Source organism: Alligator mississippiensis, chromosome 13, assembly GCF_030867095.1.
Source record: "Alligator mississippiensis isolate rAllMis1 chromosome 13, rAllMis1, whole genome shotgun sequence".
NCBI lineage: Eukaryota > Metazoa > Chordata > Crocodylia > Alligatoridae > Alligator > Alligator mississippiensis.
The window spans coordinates 42,595,360-42,615,214 of NC_081836.1; the positions used below are offsets into that span (position 1 = coordinate 42,595,360).

A 19,855-nucleotide genomic window follows, 5' to 3' on the forward strand; every position below is an offset into this window, starting at 1 on the left:
CATCGTCAACCCCGGGGGGTGCGCGCGCACCTGCCTGCACCCCTGCGCGTCACTGATGGCTCTTGGCAGCTTTGGGGAGCAAACACCCTCCTCCAGGCAGGGTTGTCTCTGCTGGTCTGAGACTCCAAGGAAGGAGAGAAGCTAAAAGTGTGGCAGGACGTCAGTGAGACTGTAAATGAGTGGAAATTAGGGCACCAAAGGAAAAGTGGGGGTGGGGGGGTGGTGAGGAAGGGAGGCTCCACAGTAGTAGATTTTCGAGGCAGAAAAGAGCCTGTCTGTGAAAAAGGAAACAGCGGGAAATCGGGGAGGCAAAGGGGCTTTTAAGGGAAGCCGCAGCTCTGGGGCTCCGCATTTCGGGGCGCGGCGCGGGGCGCCCTGCAGGGCGGGTCCGTCGCGGGCGCTGCCGGGGTGGGGGGGCGCACTACAACTCCCAGCGCCCCGCGCGGCACCGCTCCGCCCCGCCCGGCCCCGCCCCTCCGGGCAGGAAGCGGCCCCGCAGGGCCCGGGCGCGGCGGAGATGCCGTTGCTGGTGCGGGGGCGGCGCGTGGAGCTGGGGCGGCCGGCGGGGGACCTGCTGCGAGCCCACCCGCACCTGGTGGTGAGGGCGGGGGCTGCGCTGCGACGGCCCAGGGCTCCGCTGTTGTCCCCCCGGCGCCGGGCCCTCCCGCTGGCGCCTCGTCCTCCTCTGCGCCCCCGCGAGGGTCCCTCTGCTCTGGGTGATGTGGGATCCACCGGTTCCCATTTGGGGAGCGCTCTGAGGGTTTCTGGTCGCCCGGAGCCCCCCCGTGACCGTGTGCACCTCAGCGCCGGCCGCACCGTCGGTCACTTTTGCCTCTGTTTTATTTTTAGGAGAAAGCAAAAGTTCTCACAAGCCAGCCTGCTCAGACGGTGGGACCCAAAGGACTTCTGTATGTCCAGCAGAGAGAGTTTGCAGTGACCACCCCTGCAGATGGTAGGCGAAGCAGTGGTGATAACCTTCCGTGTGGAAGCAGCGAGCAGGACGGGATCTCAGTGTCTTTCTCTTCCTTAAAATAGGCTCCGTTTCCGTTCTTGGATCCGAGGATGCCACGACCTGCCACTTGGTGGTGCTCAGGCACACAGGTATGGTAAAGGAGGCCCGTATTTCTCAAATAACCTGGCACTTGTTATTTCAGTTTGATGCTTTAAGCTTCCCTGGGTGCTTAGTTTCACTGTCATTATAATTCCCAACCTGTGTTGGCCGGGGCACTGTGAACAAAAGCTGTGCAAGACCTTTTCATCCTCCCCCTGGCAGCTGCTGGGTTATTGATAATTGATGGTAGGGAATTGTCAGATTCCTTGTTGTAGCTACTAAGTTACACAGGAAGCAACTTACGGGTGACTGCAGGAAACTGAGGGAGTGTAGGGTGCCTCTGCGGGTCCATTTGCATGATTTAAGAAGTCACTTAACCCCTTTTGGTGGCTTTCTCCTGTAAAATGGCTGTGCTCTCGCTGCACTGATACAAAGGACTGTGCAGAATAACAAAGCAACGGCAGTGGTGTTAATGGTGCTTTGCATGATGTGAGATCTGCGGTCGGGTGAACGTTTTCTCATTTTCTGCCTTTCAGGCAGTGGGGCTACCTGCTTGACGCACTTTGATGGATCAGACACAGAGGCTGAGGTGTTACTGATCATGAGTTCAGTAAAGTCTCTTTCTAGCAACGCAGAATGTGGAAGGTCAGCTCTGCTCTGTTTCTTGTGTGCAACATTTCCCAAGGTTGCTACACTCGTTCAGGTGGGAAGTTCTAAGTGTGCTCATTAGGGACTCAGATGCAGGTAACTGCTTGCCCAGTATGAGCAAGTAAACGTCTCAGTAAGAAGCTCTTTCCGCAGTTTCCTGATATTTGTGTTCCTAATGACATTATAATACAGCTAATAACTTTCCCTTTTCTAAACTTGCTGAGAACCATTAATTTTTTTTATGTATAGATTAATTGATTGTTTTAGATTTCCTTCTACCAGTGATTTGATATAAAGCTTGCAAATAGTCTCTTTGTAAAAATGTCACTGTGAAGTCCCATGTTTATTGTCTTCTGGTGACTTGTCTCAAATGTGCTTAGTTTCATAAATGGCATTTTGTTTGTTTGTAGTTTTTCCTTCCTTGTCCCCAAACGGAGATTTGAGAATTTATGTGGGACTTTTCTGGCTCTCACAGTCTTTCTTAGTTGATGATGTGGGGGACAGAAAACTATACAGCTCCATCCATCCTTTTTGGTTGTTTGCCTGTATGCACCTAATAGAAGTAAAAACTGCTTAGTTGGCAGATGATGAACTTTCACAAGCCAACTCCTTTTGAAGGGGATGGTTTTCAGATGGTAAATCCTCAGCACTCTCTGAAAATTGGGCCCCTTCATGTGAAGTTGAGCACTCAGAACTGACAAAGGTGACTAGTCAGAAAACTTCACCCTGGGGGCAGACCTCTTTAATAAAGTGTGGCTGTCGGCAGCCTTTGTGGCTGTGGGCTGCAAATCTCCACCCCCTGAGGGGCCTGAGCTGCCTACACTTACCCTAGCTGCTTATCCCTGTCCCCAGGGTCATTGAAGAAGGGCGAGGGTAAGCACAGGTGTGTGAGCGAGCAGCAGGGAGGGCTGAGGTGGGCATGGGTGGCACAGCATAGCATATCTGTGTGCCACCAGTCCCCTGTATTGGATCTAACCTTTTTGCACGCCAGATCTGGGCTGTAGGCTGTTGACCCCTGAGTAAGTGGATTGTATTTACAGACACTTCCCAGAGGAGAGCCCTACCTTGTGGTCAAAGGTAGTGGTGGGGGGAAGTCACTGGAGTGAGGCTACTTTGTATTTAATTGATCTTTGTCCCAGTTTTTGTGATTTAAGGTCCAGTCCTAAGGCCGTTAGTGCTTCTAGATACCATTAAACTAAGGGCTACATGTGCTCAGTGCCATAGTTTGTGCTGCTCACTGGATATTATTCCCTATTATGTCTAGAGCATGGAGCCATGAGTTAATAAGCAAACAACTGGAGCATTTGATAAACAAAAGAGCCTTTTCTAATGATCATTTACATTGTGGGCTGGGGATTATAATGTAAAGCTGTTCACTTTGGGTTGTCTTTTTTTTTTAATTGCTGTTTCCTGTTGTTCCATCTTTGTTAGGCTGGAAGTGCACCTAGTTGGAGGTTTCAATGATGATAGGCATTTATCACAAAAACTTACTAATCAGCTTCTTAGTAAGTTCACATTTTTTCCACTCTCATGTCCAAAACCTAGAGTTCTGACTGGATTCGTGCAAATTTTGTGTGATCTGAATCTCCCATCATGCAACAGAAAGAAATCTGGAACCACTGTTTTTCTCCATCTGGGAACTTAAAGTATGGCATGGGATTGTGAGATTTATATCTGTGTGATGTACAGGATGGAGGACTTTTTAAATAGTGATTTGTTCTTGGCTTGTCTATTGGAGCAGGATATTGAGAAACAAGCTGGGTGGATTTATTCCTGCCTCTGGCTACTGGCATGCTTCATAATCTTGGTTAAGTCTCTTATCTGTCTTGTATCTAAGTTTATTCATGTATAAAATTGATAGTATCCAGCTTATGGGGAAAGGGGTGTGATATTTAATCAGTGTCTTGAAATCCTCCCATGAAAGGTGTTATGTACCTTTATGCCTGTAGCATCAGAGGTGTACATGCCACTCACAGATAGACCAGAAACACACATCCTGGCCCCAAGTGCTCTAACCTGAAGAAGCTGAGCACCTCTAGTGAATTTTGGGGGGCTCTTGGCCCCGGTTGAAACCAGTAGGAGTTGGACACACTTTGTGATTAGACAAGGACCAGCAAAGGTTGTCTAAAGGGGGTTAGGGTTGGCAGAGGAAGTATTCTGAGAGGCATCTGTGCCACTCAGCTAATGAGTCCTCCTTCCATATTGGGGTGTGTGTGTGGAGGCTGGAGGATTTGACTGTGGGCTAATAGCCCAAAAGAGAGAGCCTTCTTGTTTAGCAAAGAAATTTTCTAAACCTGTGCTCTGACTATAAAATAAGGAAACTCTTATATTAGAACTTCAAAAAGAAGAAAAATTGTCTTTTGCTTGCATTGAAAGTGAAAAGGACAGTTAAGAAGTGAGTTCTGCTGACTGTAGCAAGCCAGAGATCCTACAATGCCAGAGAAAGGCATAAAATGTTGATAAAAGGCTTTCTCATTTAACAAATAAGTTTTGATCCTTGCTAGCAGTCAGTTGCATGCAAGGTGCACTAGCTAAGGCTTTGTTTCATAAGAAAAAAATATTGAGCCATCCCTGTAAAAACAAACAAAAAAACCCCATGCTGATTGATTATCTATGCCAGGAACAGTGGACTGGACACTTTTTCTGCTGGCAGACTGAGTTGCCCATCTAACTTACAGTACATAATGCTGACCTAATCTAAGTACAGTGTCTGCTTTGACATGAGGCAGTTTTATACCCTGCTGCTGTTGTTGTTGCTATAGGAGCTTTTGACCTCCAGCAAGATGATGTCCATTTAATGACTTACTGCGTGACAGGTAAGAGACTTAATGTTTTTCTACTCCATAAGAGGCTGTTCAAGCCCTAAAACAATATGGGAGGCTCTTGATCTTGAGGCACATCAGCAATCAGATCAGTATTGGCCAATATGGGTCATTAATAATCGGCCATCAGTATCAGCCCCAAAATTCTTTATTGGCGCACCCTTAGACATTTCTTGCTCATGAAGTTAAGGGATTAGGGGCTTTGGGCAGAGCCAACCACAGTCCAGCACAGGAGCTGTCTCCTGTGATGCCCTTCCCCAGATCCCTTTAGTCCCAAAGGGCTGATTCAGTGTTCACCTTCTTAGGGCATGGATCTAGGTCATGTGATAATAGTATGTTATAGGTTAGATCTACATTGTCCACACATTGTCTTTGCAATGCACGGGCTTCTCTCTCTCCTTTTGTAATGCATGAGCCTCTCCCTGAGTAAGTCTACATAATGCTGCTTGAAAATAAATGAATATCCTTCTGGATGGCTGCCAAGATGAACATCCTGTCTGTTCTCTTTGTAACAGAATTAAATGACAGGGAGGAGAAGGACAGTCATTTCCCAATTGTGTATGGAATTGGTGAGTATAGCACAACTTGGGCACTGGCTGTATTTCTGATTTTCTAGCAAATATGCTATTCTCTCAAAGTTTGCTAATGCAAGTAATACCATAATGCACAGGATTCAATATGGCTTGTTAGGACAGCACTGCTGGTAGTAGCACTTGGAGACTGGCTGTACTTGACAGCAGTAGTTCTGGTGTTCGGGAGATGCCCCTGGCATTCCAGAAATGCACATGTCCCACTGCCCCTGGTTTTCTTCACCTTCTTTAATAGGCAGACCATGCAGTGCAAAGGAGCTGTTCTGTGGTGCCATTTGTTCCTTAGTCTGTCTAGAAACCAAACTTCTTTCCACTGTGCTTAGTTAATTTTTCTGTTCCTCTCTTATCTACCAACAGTGCAATACCATTGGAACAAAACGTGGTGGGGCCTTATTTTCAAATTAGCGGTATCCTTTAAAACAGTGATTCTTAAGCAGGGTGCTTCGAGACCCTTTCAGGGGTGATGCATGTTAGCACAGGTTGGTGTGCAAATTTGATTCACAAAATGGACCCAGAGACTTCACATAGGAATCCATAGTGTTAAAACCATGGTGACCTGTTGTGGTCTTTCTGAGCTCTTTGCAACAGAAGAATTTTTTTTTTTTTTTTTTTTTTTTTTTTTTTTTTTTTTTACTACAAAAGCAAAGTGAAAACTAAGAGCTAGCATTTTTTCTCAGGTCTAAAAATGTTGAGATCCACTGCTTTAAACTTTCTTCTGGAAGCTTAGAAACCACCCTAGGCAGCATTGTGAAAATAGAGCAAACTAGGGGCTAAATGCAACATTTCTTTATCAATGCCTTGGACATTAGTTGCTTGATTTGGCCCTGAAGTTTGCTGGTTATTGTGTCTTGGTTTTGTTTGTCTGGAATACAGTGTGTGTGGGTAGATGGGTACAAGTCATTGGTAACTGATAACTGCTCTCCCCTCAGCTGTGAATGTTAAAACAGGAGAGATCTTCCATGCAACTTTTCCAGATAAGGGACCAGATGAGGACTTACGTTCAGCCCGTACCTTAACAGGAGCAAAGGTGAGTGAAAAAGGTATAGTTTTACTGGGGTAAGAACATGACTAACGAGGGAAAAGTATCAGTGGCTTATGAGAGAAATCTATGCTTTGTGCAGTGGTAGTATCATAGCCAATGAGTTTAATCCTAGGTGTGATTATTGCTAATTGAAAACTTTTCCTTTAAGGAGAAATGTCTTTGACTGATATAATGCCAGGCTATGATCAACAACACTGGTCTTGTAAACCTTTGCTTCAAGAGCTGCTGTTTAAGTAGGGTAACTGTATGGGACAATGTAAAGTCCCAGACACTGACCCCTCCACTCAAGTCAGCTGCGTTGTTGCAGGCAAAGACAGGGGCAGGGCAGCATGGTGCAGCTCTGGTATTATTATTTAGGCAGCTACGGGAGTCAGTGGCCCACTAATGACCTGTTGTTCTTTACTCCATAGGTGTTAATCATCCCTTTTTATGGTCATTCCATTAATCAAGCTAATCTATTTTAGGAGGGTTTTGCTGTCTGCTAGGGCTTCCTGTTTTACAGCTCATGCCTCTGCCTCCCTGCCCCATACCCAGAATTCTTGTTTAAATTTTCATCAGCTGGCCAGAACAGGCCTTCAAAATCTGGGACTGTCCTGGCCAAACCTGGACATATGGTCACTCTCTATATCTAAGGGAAGTACTGTAGTTCTGTAACAAGGCTGGAGTTTGTGCTAAGTCAATTTGCATTACAGTAGCTGCTAGAACAGGGATGGGCAAAATGGTGATCTGGCCAGTGGCCGGACTCCATTTCCCAGCAGTGCCTGTCAGTGTCACTGTGGCTGGTTTCCATGGAGATCCCAGCAGTGGTGGTGCTGTGACAGCAAGGGGCCAGGGTTTCCATGGAGACTGGCCCCAGCAGCGCTGGGCGGGTGCATGGCTAGGTGGGGAACTACCATGTGGCTGGGGCTGGGATCTTGCAGTGGCGACAGCGTCGTCCAGAGCTGTTACCTGCTGCCCGCATGTCCCTGCTCAGGGCATGTGAGCAGCAAATGGCAGCTCTGCCCTGGCTCCAGAACATGCTGTCACTGCTGCAAGATCCCAGCCCCCAGAGCAGCTCCCCATCCAGCCCCACACTGTCACAGCAATGTGGGCAGGGGCTGCTGGGAAATGGAGACTGCTGCAGGCCCAATCCGACCCACAGGTCAGACTTTGCCTGCCCCTGTGCCTGAGGCTCCAGCTAAGAGCAGGTTACCTTATGGTGGGTGCTGCACAAACACCTAGAAAGATCCCTTTCCTGGAGAACTTGCAGCTTAGATGTCCCCAGCAGATGAAAGGTGAGAGGATGTGGTGGTAATCTACAGTTAGGAGTAGGGAATAGGGCAAAACCCACTAAATTTACTTAAGGCTAATGAGAGCCTGGGGACAGCTGAGAGTTTAAATCCAGGTCTCCTAAGTGTTAGCCTGCAAGATTGTTCCCTCTTAGAAGTTGTAGATCCGTGTGTAGGATCTGCTTTCATGCAAACTCATGATAGGATGACTCTCACTTGAGGAAGGATTTATGATTTTTGATTATCCTTTGACCCAGAGGGGGAAGACCTTCTCCTTTCTGGAGAATTATGGACCACAAGCAACTAGATTGCTTTTCACTGCAAGTGCTGGGTGCTCCCTGCAGGGACTGGCCTTGCAGCAAGTGAACCAATCAACTGCTCTTGAAGGTTGAGGAAAGTCTTTCAAAGTCTGTTTCCTGTCTTAGATGATTAGTATTTATGATGCAGAGACAAAGCAACTCCATATTGGACCTTACTTCTGGATGCCTTTCCCACATGTGGATTTCTGGCTGGAGCAGGACGATGAACAGATCTTACAGGTACCCAAAGAAACCGGTTTTTAGTTGTATCGAGTACTGCTAATGTCTTGTCTGAACTGATGGCTTTTCTGTGCACTGCTGAAGGGTGGGTGTCCTATCTTGACAATGCAGCTGGAAGCCCAGCAGCCAGGAGTTGTTCCTATCCTGGGTTGAACTAGCTCACAATATTGTCTTATTTTTCAGAATCTTTCCACATCTCCTCTGGCTGAGCCCCCCCACTTTGTTTCCCACATTAGATCCACGTTAACATTTTTAAAAGATCACCCCTTTCCACAATACTCCCTGTTCCCTGACAGAAAACCACGCAGCTACAAAAAAAATGAAGAAGGGTTATGGGTACAGGTTTGCTCTGACAAGATTTAACAGGCAAATCCAGAAAGAGACCAGGAAGATGTGGCCTTGCCAACAGAAGAGTGACCATTTTGCAAGGAGTATGTTTCTGAACTGATGCTGATTCCATCTCCTACAATCCCTCAACTCTGATGCTTTTCAAAACAAAGTATTTTGGCAGAAGTGCATTTGTTTGCACTGTTACTTGCAAAAGGGAGCAGTTGCTTCTGAGGTTAAGAGTTTTTCTGCCCCTGACGGAGCTTTTTCTCCAGTTCTTTCTTTTGGTGCTAACAGGTGTATATAGAAGCCTCTTGAAATCTACCTTGCAAGATTCAATTCAAGAATTTTTTTTTTTCCTTTAGGACTCTCTCTCCTTAAGGACAAAAGTTTATCAAATGTATGTTTAGGTATACAGGCTTAATGCAGTGACTTCTTGATCATTGGAGAAAACTATTTTTCAAAATCCAAATCGTGGTTGCACCCTAAATAACATATCTAGTTTTTGGTGAGATGAATCAGTTTTTCACATAAGAAAAAAATTGACAATCAGACCTGTAAAAGCGATTCAGATATTTCCAAATACTTGAGCCTAAAAAGCCTTTGTTTTGCAAAAGGGCAAATATTTCATACTACGCTTTTCCTGAAGTAACAGTCTATTCACCAGTGCTGCTTTCCCATTCTGTTATCTAAACTGTGGATGAGTAACTTAAAAGTATTCACCACTAATGAGTGGTAGGGCCATTGCCAGGCTAGTTCCTCACCTTTTGCTGTTGACTCTAAAGTTGAAGCGTAACATTTTATCGTTGTTTCTACAACTTATTTTTGCATTTTAACAAAAAAGAGACTGACAGAGATGTACTTAGTCCCATATTCTTTATAATTAGGTATAGCAGTAAAATACAGTTTTATATGTAACGGGAGTTGAACAACTATTCCTGAAAATACCTTGTTACAAAAAGCTTAAAACCTACATGAACAATAATCCTTATGGTATCTTGATCAGATTCTTAGTACTGGTTACAGGTGTACATCCTTAAAGTCTTGGCAATTCTTCTGTAACCATAGCATTATTTGTTAAGCAGATGTATTTTGCTGGCTGTGACAACAGTATTTGAATAAGATCTATATCTCTTCATTTGTATTGCATTACAGCTGCCTGTCCTACAAAATTTTTAGTTTTGTGTATTTTTAATAATGGTATAGTTTAACCAGTTTTGGGGTCTGTTTTTTGGTAGGAAAGATGGCATTAACTGAAGCATAGTGTGTGTGCATATACAATACAGGCAACCTATAGAGTTGATGCAAACAAAGTATCCTAAACCATCAATTGAAAAAAAGGACTATAAACACCTGACAGTAGAAAAAGCATGTTCACCAAATTCTCTAGTGCAATCTGTACCTGGGCTGGTAAGTTTCCATAAAAGCTTTGAAAAGTTTGGAGTTAAGAGTTTAGATAGTTTATACATGGCACTTTCCTACAAAGACCATAAGACCCCAAACTGTAAAAGGATCTAACCTGCATGAGTTTGATAGAAAACTATGCTGAAGTATTAAAGTGCCAAAAGGAGGCTGTGTGTAAACTTTGCAACTCACCAGCAATCTGAGAACCAAGTGTCAATAGCTTGAGAATTGTAATAAAACAGCAGTAATTGAATTATGTTCTCTGAATTCAAGGATTATTTCCAGTGATATTAAAATGTTGCAGAGTTCCTAGCCTTTCACTGCTCTGCTTTCAAATATCTTGTCTGTTCCTTCTGAGCTAGAAGTTTCAATAGGAGTAGCTCCCTTCACCCTTCTTTGAGTTATGAATCGGTCATGTGATTTCTTGCACTTTACCTTCTGTGATTTCTTTTTCCCCTTATACACACCTACACTCTTACTTGCTACTTCCAGCTTAACTGGTGCAACTGCTTTGAATTCAAAAGAACTGACTTACCCTGTTGTTTTTTTTTGCAAGGAGAGCTTTGATGCCATGAATACATGTTCTTTATTGTGTTCTGGCCACTGAGTCCTGTTGTCCCTCTGCAGTGATTTAACATTTTCTTTACCCATCAAAACTAGCTAGCAAAACCATGAGGGGAAGATGACATAATATTTGGAACACAGAAATTACATGAGATGCTCTATCCATGTCTTAAGTGCTGGAGACTCCAGCTTCCGCTTGACTTGGGTGTTGTCATCCAAATGCATACTAAAAACAGAAGCTCCTCAATTGATGTATGTACTGTTATAATTATGAGCTAGTATGCCCTACAGCTGGATTTTTACATAAACAAGACAAGAGTAGGTATCTTATAGTTAAAAAGCTAGTTACTGAACTTTTACTAGTAACAAGTCTCAGATACAATCATTTGAAGAATTTTTATTGAAACATTTGGGTAGTATCTAAAGTACATAGCTCAATTCCAACAAAACTGCTATTTTAACCATTTCAAAATATAAAAACATTAAAAATTAATTTTGTTTTATGTTGATAATTTTATTCCCAACAAATTTACCCATGTTAATATACGTCATTGCACCAAATAAACTGATAAGGAAGACAGGTTGACTTATGTTGTTGCACTTAAGAAAAATTGCACTCTGATTTGCCTAACTACTGGAATCAAAATTGCAGTTAAGTATAATTTTAAGGCTTCCCAGTTGCACAGAATCTGGGTGTCCAAGAGGAAAAGTTAGTTGGCAGTACACTTAAAATTAACAGTTTTCCTTATAACAATATCCAACCCACTAACGCTAGGCCAGCATGATGCTACACAAGGTGGTAAATTACATATTTATGTAAAGGGAATGCTGGCAACAGTGTTAGCAAGTCAGTTTTGGAGGACTAGGACAATTAATATCTTCTGCACTTTTAAGTTTTTCTGGGACTTCCTTAACAAAGAGAGGCTATTGCAAATCCTGAAGGAGTGTAGTCAAGTGACTCAGAGTAATGGAGAAAGACTTAAGTTTTTGATTCCGACAAAAGCTAGCCAGATTGTAATACATTTTAAGCAGTCTTAGTTGATATGATTAACTTATAGAATTTCTTTGGATTTGTACAATATCTACAATAGGTATATTACCATGTTAGTCAAAGTGATAGTGTAGAAACCACAAACTTGACAGGTTTTCAAGCTTTCCTAACAGGTATCTTTAAAAATACACACCAGAAAAAGACTCCGATGACATTTACTCTATACAAAATATGTTCAGTGAGATTTGGTTATATAAGTGGCGTGCAGAGGAAAATGTGTATTGATTCTCGTCAGTGAGAGGCAAGAAGTTGTGGCATGCAGAGGCACTATCACTTTCTAAAAGGCGTAAGTCAGTAACATTAGGCCCACAAGATCAAGAAACAACTCAGTGGACTGCAAACAACAGTGGGAAAAACTGATGGATGCCAGTTCAGCCATTCCTATGTACACAAGTATACATCCCCTTTACTCACAATTGCTGGCAATGAAGTTTTGGGGATTAGGGATAAAACAAATCCAAAATACATCCAAGAGAACTGAGATGAACTGCAATGCAGACAGCTTGTCTACCTAAGTTTGTTCTACAGTGGAGGCTAAACTGACACATATATCTATATATTTATATATATAAAGATGGTGAGCAACTGGCAGGTTGAATATAAATTAGAATCACTTTACAAACATTACTAGGTGCAGTTGTATGTTCAATCCTAATCCTACCCGATCAACTCCTCAAGTACTATAATGCCACCTGGATTCCTACAGTAAACATCACCTTTTGCCAAATGATTTATTTCGGCAATGTTTACAAATAGTTTAATAAATGAGATCGCTTATTACTTTGGTGATATTAATGTGTATATGATTAAAGCAAATGTAATAAGTGTACAATAAAAGAGTTCAGGCCCTTCCCCAGCAGAGGAGGGGGAACTTTTTCACTGATGTATTTGTGCAAAATTCCAGTTAATTATGACTTACAGTAGCTGTTACTGTACTAGCACGTGGCACTGTTGACATTTTAAATGCAACACCATCTTCCCTATGGTAAAGGGAATGCATTTTCTGTACAAAGTCTCAATCCACAACATCAGGTTTTTATCTTAAGCTTTCCTGTTCCTTTACTTTAATGCAGTCATTTCCTGATTTGGGGGATTTGTCACTTTGGAAATCTTCAGTTTCTCTGTTTGTTGCCTGTGCCATTTCCTTTTGCTGCTCAGATTTCTCTGGCTCGGAAGTCCCTTGCTCTTGTACAGCGGATGAAGCGTGGGGCTGTTGCTCCATCTTTTCCAAGTCATCTGTGTGACTGACTGAACTGGTCTCACTGAACCCATCAGAGCTTCTTAAAGATCTTTTAAAAAGCTTTTGACCTGTAGAAATATTTATGAATAAAAGTATTAGAGTGTAGGAAATACATAACTTAATGCACGTAGGCCAGGATTTTGAACAGTGGTTGGCTGCTGGTTTTTGCATTTGTAGCAGTGAGTACCATTTTGCCTTTGCATTAAGTTCACTTAAACGTTACAAGCACTTCATGAGCACAGAAGAGATGCAAATTTTTCACCTTCTCTCTGTAACTGTTTCCCCCTGCATCAGAGGCTCAGTTAAGACTTGGCTGAAAAGAACAAAAACCAACCAACAGGGAAACAAAAACAAAACCCCTGCCAGTTCGTGTCAGACACAGCATGCCGGTAGTCATGTTAAGTCAGTTCTGAATGCATAAATACACCAGCACTGTTTTGAAGGGGTTTCTAGTAATGATCAATTAAGGAAGACTGGTAGTCCAAGGCTAAAAACCAATTCTCTCTCATGGCAGAGGAAGAAAGGCAAGCTAACAATAATAAAGCCTCACTTGTTCACACTTTGCTAACCTACTGTTGTTTACTTGGTGAAAGGAAGAACCAGCTTTACTACTGTCTAGTAGGGCTGTGCAAAGCTTCAGTCACTGGTTCGATTTGGCGGCCAAATATCCGGATCGAATCAGGAGACCCTTTAAATTTCCCTAAATTGATTCGGAGAGATTTAATGAGTTGGACAGACACAGCTTTAAAATGTTTTTTCTACATACCTCAAGGTACCAGGCGGCTTGTGAATGCTGCAATGGTGGGTCAGGGGGCTCCCCAGTGCACTCACCAGCAGACCCGGAAGTGGACCAGAAGCACTTCCAGTCCACTTCTGGGTCTGCCACAGAATGTGCGGGGGACCCTCCCCCTGTCCCCCAGCTTGGTGCCTGATGACTCCTGGGTCGGTGGGGGGGGAGGAGGGGGCCGGGCACCTGGGGTCCCCCCATGGCTGATTGCTGGGGGAGGGGGGGTCCATCGCCAAGCATTTGGGGTGAGGGGGGGCTGCGCTCCTGTGGGACACTCCATCCGCCCCACCGTTCACGAGCTGCGCCTGGTACCTTGAGGTATGTAGGAAAAAAACCCATTTAAAGCCGTGTCTATGGCCGAATCAGCATTGAATCTTCAGATTCAGATATGGCTGAATATAAATTGGGACAGCGATCCAAATCAACGAATTGAATATGGCCCGCTTCACACACCCCGACTGCCTAGCAGATTTTTAATAGCTTTTTTATGGTACAGTACAAAGTCACTGACATATCATTACTTCCCCAACACATCAGGGGTTCCACAAAATAGCCAGCTGGCAAAGCAAATTCACCACACACTAATGCATTGTTAATACATACTTCTCTTCCCAAAATAGCAGAATGTTGTTTACTTATTAATTCACAAAACTGAAAAGCCTTCAATATAATCTCTGATATTATCTAGTAAGAGCCCTGGAGACAGTGACACTGCTGGTAAAGGACACCCCTTTCCCTAGTCTGTAGAGCACTACAGCAGAAGTGATGTGACTGATGCTTAGGCAAATTTGTTTAAATCCAATTTGGATTGTAATTTATGCATTGGTCATTAAAAGCAACTGATCAGGTCCTACCAAAATCAAAAATCAGCACTCTAGTTTTTGATGTGGGCAGTGTACACTGCAATAAGTTTGTCTTTTATTCAAGCAGAAATTTTAATGTCTTAGCAAACTACTGGAAGTGAATTAGGGAGCTCACCTGGAAGTCTCTGCTTGGTGCGACCAGAAGTGGGAGTTGGGGGAGGTGTGGTCCCAGTCCCCTGCACTTTTGATGCATAGGTGGCTTCTGTGGATTCTAGGGAGCCTGCAAGGGAAGACAGTGTTGTGTAAGAAGCAAAATTTTAACTGTTGACACACCACTGAGCTAAATACAACTGGAAGCAGGTCACATGCCAGCTTAACACATCACTGAGCCAGCATCTCTCTTAATTTTCATTTAACACTCATGCATCATCCCAAGCACACATGGAGTCCCCCCTCATGCTATACATGCCAGTCTCACATGAAGTGGTGCCATCCCACTCGGGTGCAAGGCTGTACCCCAGGCTGCGAATACAGGATGGAATGTGGACTAGAGAAAGATGCAGTGACGCCATGCTCATTTTATAACATTTTTCTACCAGTGAAGATTTCTTCCCCTCCACCAGCACAGCCCTAAAATATTTTCGGATCTTTTCTACATTTTCCATCCCTGTGACAGCAAGGTTTTGAAAGGAGATCCCATAGAAGTGGGGAAATCTTTCACAAAAGGATCCTGGCCTTTTTCTTCCAAAGAAGCCTTCCATTCTGCATTTCCTGCATCAGTGATGAAGTGAAAGTTCCTGACACAACAAAAGCCTTGTCTCCCTTTCCCCCAGCTTTTCATAAATAAAGGTTGCCTTGATGATATAGTGACTAAAGTCACTGGCCTACCCTCAAGCCTCTGCTAAATTATGTGAACTTACAGCGTCAAGGACGACTGGCTGGTACTTTACCAAGACTGACTTGTAAAAGCATCATCCCTCCATTTTTTTGCATCAAAAAACAGACATAAGTTACAGATCAATTCAAATACAGCAATAATTTGTCCATCCACACATGTATGCTGCAGTGAATTCCCTTCATGACTGGCTGCCAGATAGCTGTTTCAAGTATACAACACACTCAACACAGTGGATGCGTCTAAGCTTTCATTAATGCACTCTAGTTACTTCACATTCAGTTTAGTACTTGGATAACCAAGTACTAAATCAATGCACAAGTAACTTGCGCTACTAAGTAATAGCACCAGCACATGGGTTTTTTCAGATGCTAACTGTACAGTAGGCTAATACTACTACACAGTAGCATATTAGCACGGGTAGCGCGGGTTTTGTTCAACACACTACTGCGTAGTGTTATTAGGATACTGTGCAGTTAGTGTCTTGTGTAGACACACCCAGTATGATTCAGTTCTAGCATGTCCTTCCCTAACAGATTTACACTCACTGCAGAGTGATGAAGGTAGGAACAGCCCAAGGGTCATTCGAAACAGAAGCTACACAGAAAAGAAAGTATTCTTTCCCCACAGTTTAACATAGGGAAAAATGCTCTTTGGGTCTCCTTGTCTTGGATGCGAGTATGGTGGGGGGGGGGATGCGAGTAAGCTGCTTTGAGCCTGGGGCTAGCAGAGGTCAAGCAGCCCACAGGAAGGAGCCCTGAGCAAGCATTCGTTTGCACAAGTCCTTCAGGCCCCAAAGCCTCTGAAAGGTAAGAGGGTACCAGCAAATGAAGCCTGGGAAAAGTCAGAGGCATGAAACCAGGGAAATGCTAAGTGGCAATTTATTTGTTTAACTCTTTATTTGTTTCTTTTGCATTTCTTGCAAGCCCAGGGTGGTGGTGCTATGGACGTAACTCAGCTGCAGCAGAGGTGAGGACCCTGAACACTGGGTCCTTAGCTAAGGCCAGCAGCAAAAATAAAAGTGGTCAGCTTGGGGTGCCTGACCAAACATATCTAGCTCTGCTCTGCACAAAAGCTACCCATAACAGCATTCACAGGGAAAGCATGGGGGGGGAGGGGGGAAGGAGAGAAGCAAAGGTCAAGTTGCTTGACCCCACTGCCCCCATACTGCCTGTACCCCCTACTAGTTGCTCCCCACTGCTCCTCTCACCATCTGTACCCCACTGCCTCACCCTACCACCTGCCCCCCTGCCACAGGTCTGGGTGGGGGGATGAATTTAAGATAGATTCCCCAATAATTAGATTCTATACATGCACAATTTATAAATGTGTTATGTATAGAATCTAATTATTGGGGGACCCATCTTAAATTCAGAGGCATCTTGGACTTTGGGTAAATACACATTCTGGTGGCCCCAGCTGAAACGTACACTACACAGCTCTAAGAAGATTCTCAAGACTCTTAAGATCTCCCCATTCGCTGGTATATGCATTATAAGCATAAGAAGAAATCCAGTTTTACAGGTCATATGTTTGGAATTTATGGAGATGACATAATGAGCCCTTTCTTGTTACATAACACAGGAAGACAACCAAATCCAGCAAGTTTTTCTAGTTTGATATGAGAGTTTTAGGTATGGAGAACTAACAGTGAGCAGGACAGGGAACAGTGCGGAATTCTTTTTATTTGGTGCTGGAGGAAGTGTTGTGAAAGGTGTCTATCAGTATCTAAAGAGTGCATTTTTAATCATGCAAGTCAGATATTTTAAAATCAGTTAATAAGTAGAAGCCTGTAGCACTCTACAGGTTCCCACTTCCATAGCTATCACTAATGTCATACTGTTGTAAATGTGTTCTTACCTGCTGTTAAGTTAAATGTTCTTCCCTTTGGTGAAGCTTGAAATGGAGAAAACCAATTCAGCACAGAACCGACGACAGGAATCTGGCGCAGCAGCCCCTACAGAACACGCAATGGAAAGATCAATTCTGGTGACTGAGCCACCCACCAGATTGCAAAGCAGCTCACGCACTTACTTGGACAGTCTTACCTCTTCAAGAAGTCTTTCTTCATTTGCCCTCTGCAGCTGAATTTGTGCTTCTTGTATCCCTTTTCTAACAACCTCAGTCATGTTTTCCAACAGCTAATTAAAAAAACGAAAAAGTACTGAATCACTTACACTTGAACTGGCATCTTAGTCCTAGTCTTGATGATTACATTAAATGGAACATCTGGACATTTTACCAAGTTAGGCCAGCACTTGGCAAATTACACTAAAGCAGACACTCAACAGAAAACTGAATGTAGATGTCTTGTTTATTAAATAGTTCTTAAGGCAGAAAACTATTCTTAAGTGAACTGCTGTGCATTCCTGTTACTTGAAGGTCGTTCACCTGCATCTGGCTGTCCTCTGCATTTTCACACTATAGGGTGCATAAATGGTGCATTTCTGGTGAGGAAAACTGATAGCAGTGTGCTCTCCCTGACCATTCCCCACAGTTCAGAGGCCAAGAGGCCCTGTCTGCTTTACTCCTTTACTACTTCCAATAAGTCCGAGACTGTGATTAGGCGCAGAAGAAGGGAAGGTGGACAGGAAATGGGACTACACAGAGTGTGCCTGGAAAAACTTTAGTTACAGATAAAATACAGATCATCTCGTGTCCTGCATATTCCCACTGACAGGATAGCTCTGACAAGCAGCACCCTTCTCCCCCTTCAAGGAAGGTAGGGGACAGTCCTAAGAAAGGATGGAAGTGCTACTCTGAAAATGTGAAGAACATTTTCCTTTTTCTCTGGAAGAATGGCAACAGCAGCATGGGGGTGCAGAGGTTAAGAACATCTCCTCTCTGCAGGTCTTAGGGCTCTCAGACATAAATTAAGAGAGTTACCTAGCAGATCCAAAATGCTACAGATGTGGCTGGTTTTGCAGGAGGGGTAGGAATGGAGAATTGGATTCCAAGCCTCTGGTCCTATAGTCTTTGTTTAGAATCTGACTGGCTAGGATACATACAGGCTTGATCAGGAATACGCCCCACAAGTACACCTTGGCTCTGCTGACACTCCTTTCCTTGAGTCCTTTCTGAATACTCAACTACTTTTCTGCACAGACCCAAAAGGGGTGGGGTGGGTGCAAATGAGTTGTACCTGCGGACTGGTTCTGTGCAGAGGCCATTGATGAGGCACATCTGCCTTTCAGTTGTGGATCTCATGGCTTAAAATATATTAATTGCTGCAGGTCTCTTGGAGCCTCAAAAGATGTTTCTGTTGCCTTTTCCCCCTAGAGGGATCAGGAGCAAAAGTTGGTGTATGCTCATTCATGAATCTAATCACCATCTCCTACAGAAGCAGAACTACCAGTCTGTTCATCCAGGCTTCTCTGTGCCCCTGTGACTGAAACACTGATGACTGCACACCTGAAGGAGAACCAGCTCTTCCTGAGACAAGTCAGGCATTCTGTATGAGCTGGAAAGACAACAGGGCAACTGGTACACCTCTTCAAACTTAGTCTTTATTTTCAGACCAACCATCAGATCCTAATCGCGAGCATCATTAACAACCTAGAATAACCTTTTTCTGTTCTTAAGAACTTGTAACGTGTTGAAAGCTAACTGTCCATGCTAGAAGTCTACATAAAAATCATGCTGGAATTATAATGCAAACTCTCCAAGGAGAGGATCCAGGCTGAGGGCTCAGATGGGAGGAAGTAAGATGTTTGTAGTGACACATCCCCTGAACAGAAACAGTGAGAAGAGTGGTAGGAACAGACATGATAGTACTACAATAGACATGACTAAGAGCTTCCACTACAGAGCTGCACCCTGGTGACCCCATGAGTGGAAAGATGCAGAGGATGCCTGAAGGAGAATTTATTTTGTAGGTGAGAAAATAAGATCCACAAGATTAATTAGCTGAAGTGATGATCAATTATTCCATAATAGCAGGAATTGTCCAATACCAGGAAAATTTTATCTTTACTCCAATGGCAACCACCTTCCTTAATGCAGATTTTAATCCAAGAACTCCATTAGATTAGCCATTAAGGGTAGCACCCAAGGATTCTCAGGTAATCTTCTACAAGCATCAAGGAAGTGTCCTTGAAATGAACATATTGTAATGCTCATTTCCAAGCTGACGTTTTAACAGATAACTAGTGGAAACTTTCACAGTTGCACTAATGTCAGTGAAGTTGCAAGACTTAATGCTAAAATATGGTCTCAACTCCCTAGATGTAGAAAAAAAGAGTTTCCTTGGATGGTTTAAACTCTTTGGCTCATTGTATGATTGAATGAGCCCAGAGATTTTACAAGAATCAGACCACCGGGAACAATTCTCACAAACGATGTAAATTGCTCTAAGTTAAGTGTATTGGTTAAGTGTCATTTTCTTTCAAAAAGTGCTCTGAAACCAATATATAAAAAACAAGATAAAAGTCTCAATTTCAATACATACTCTAGAATTTTCTTCAATTTCTCTGCCTGTTGCTGCAATAGTTTCTACCAGCTCAGACACATCCAGATCCTCAGTTACCATGCCAATATACACACAGTTTTTCTCCCCTCCAAATTCTGGGCCTGGAGGAAGAAGGACGAATTTCATTTTTTTTTGCTGACAATGTAAAAATCTCTCACGAGAGGGACCACACACACAATAACATGTCTGGGAATCCCAACACTTAAGCTTTTAACTTTGCATATACCTCATTAATAAAAGCAACATTTTAGTGCTTGGCATTGTATTTTTCTTACTGAAAAACCATATCTAAGGTTTAATGAGAAGAAACAATAGATATTATATACAACTGTATACCTATAAAATAAAAGGATATC

At 43.4% G+C, this 19,855-nt stretch overlaps 2 protein-coding genes and 1 pseudogene across 4 annotated transcripts in view; 2 read left to right on the plus strand and 1 right to left on the minus strand.

Annotated features, from left to right (window-relative positions):
• Positions 1 to 464: 464 nt before the first annotated feature.
• On the plus strand, positions 465 to 9,944 carry NTAN1 (N-terminal asparagine amidase). Of its 2 annotated transcripts, XM_006261588.4 has the most exons (10): positions 466 to 598; positions 850 to 952; positions 1,036 to 1,101; positions 1,588 to 1,696; positions 3,131 to 3,204; positions 4,462 to 4,515; positions 5,037 to 5,090; positions 6,041 to 6,138; positions 7,847 to 7,960; positions 8,144 to 9,944. In XM_006261588.4, the coding sequence occupies exons 1-10, from the start codon at positions 518 to 520 to the stop codon at positions 8,321 to 8,323; spliced, it is 933 nt and encodes a 310-aa protein (XP_006261650.1). In that variant the 5' UTR covers positions 466 to 517; the 3' UTR covers positions 8,324 to 9,944. The 2 variants fall into 2 exon arrangements, with proteins under 2 accessions (XP_019350226.1, XP_006261650.1); XM_019494681.2 differs by lacking the exons at positions 7,847 to 7,960; positions 8,144 to 9,944 and adding an exon at positions 7,679 to 7,840 and having other exon boundaries at positions 465 to 598.
• LOC132244697 (U4 spliceosomal RNA) lies at positions 6,221 to 6,301 on the plus strand (annotated as a pseudogene).
• Positions 9,945 to 10,632: 688 nt separating the features above from the next.
• The window catches only part of PDXDC1 (pyridoxal dependent decarboxylase domain containing 1), a 54,615-nt gene continuing 45,392 nt past the window's right edge, over positions 10,633 to 19,855 (minus strand). For both annotated transcript variants that reach the window (XM_006261587.4, XM_019494679.2), the window contains 5 exons: positions 19,479 to 19,600; positions 17,080 to 17,172; positions 16,892 to 16,988; positions 14,312 to 14,416; positions 10,633 to 12,614 (listed from right to left, as the gene is read on the minus strand). In XM_006261587.4, the coding sequence (XP_006261649.1) occupies positions 12,343 to 12,614; positions 14,312 to 14,416; positions 16,892 to 16,988; positions 17,080 to 17,172; positions 19,479 to 19,600 (689 nt within the window). In that variant the 3' untranslated portion in view covers positions 10,633 to 12,342. The remainder of the gene's footprint in view (positions 12,615 to 14,311; positions 14,417 to 16,891; positions 16,989 to 17,079; positions 17,173 to 19,478; positions 19,601 to 19,855) is intronic.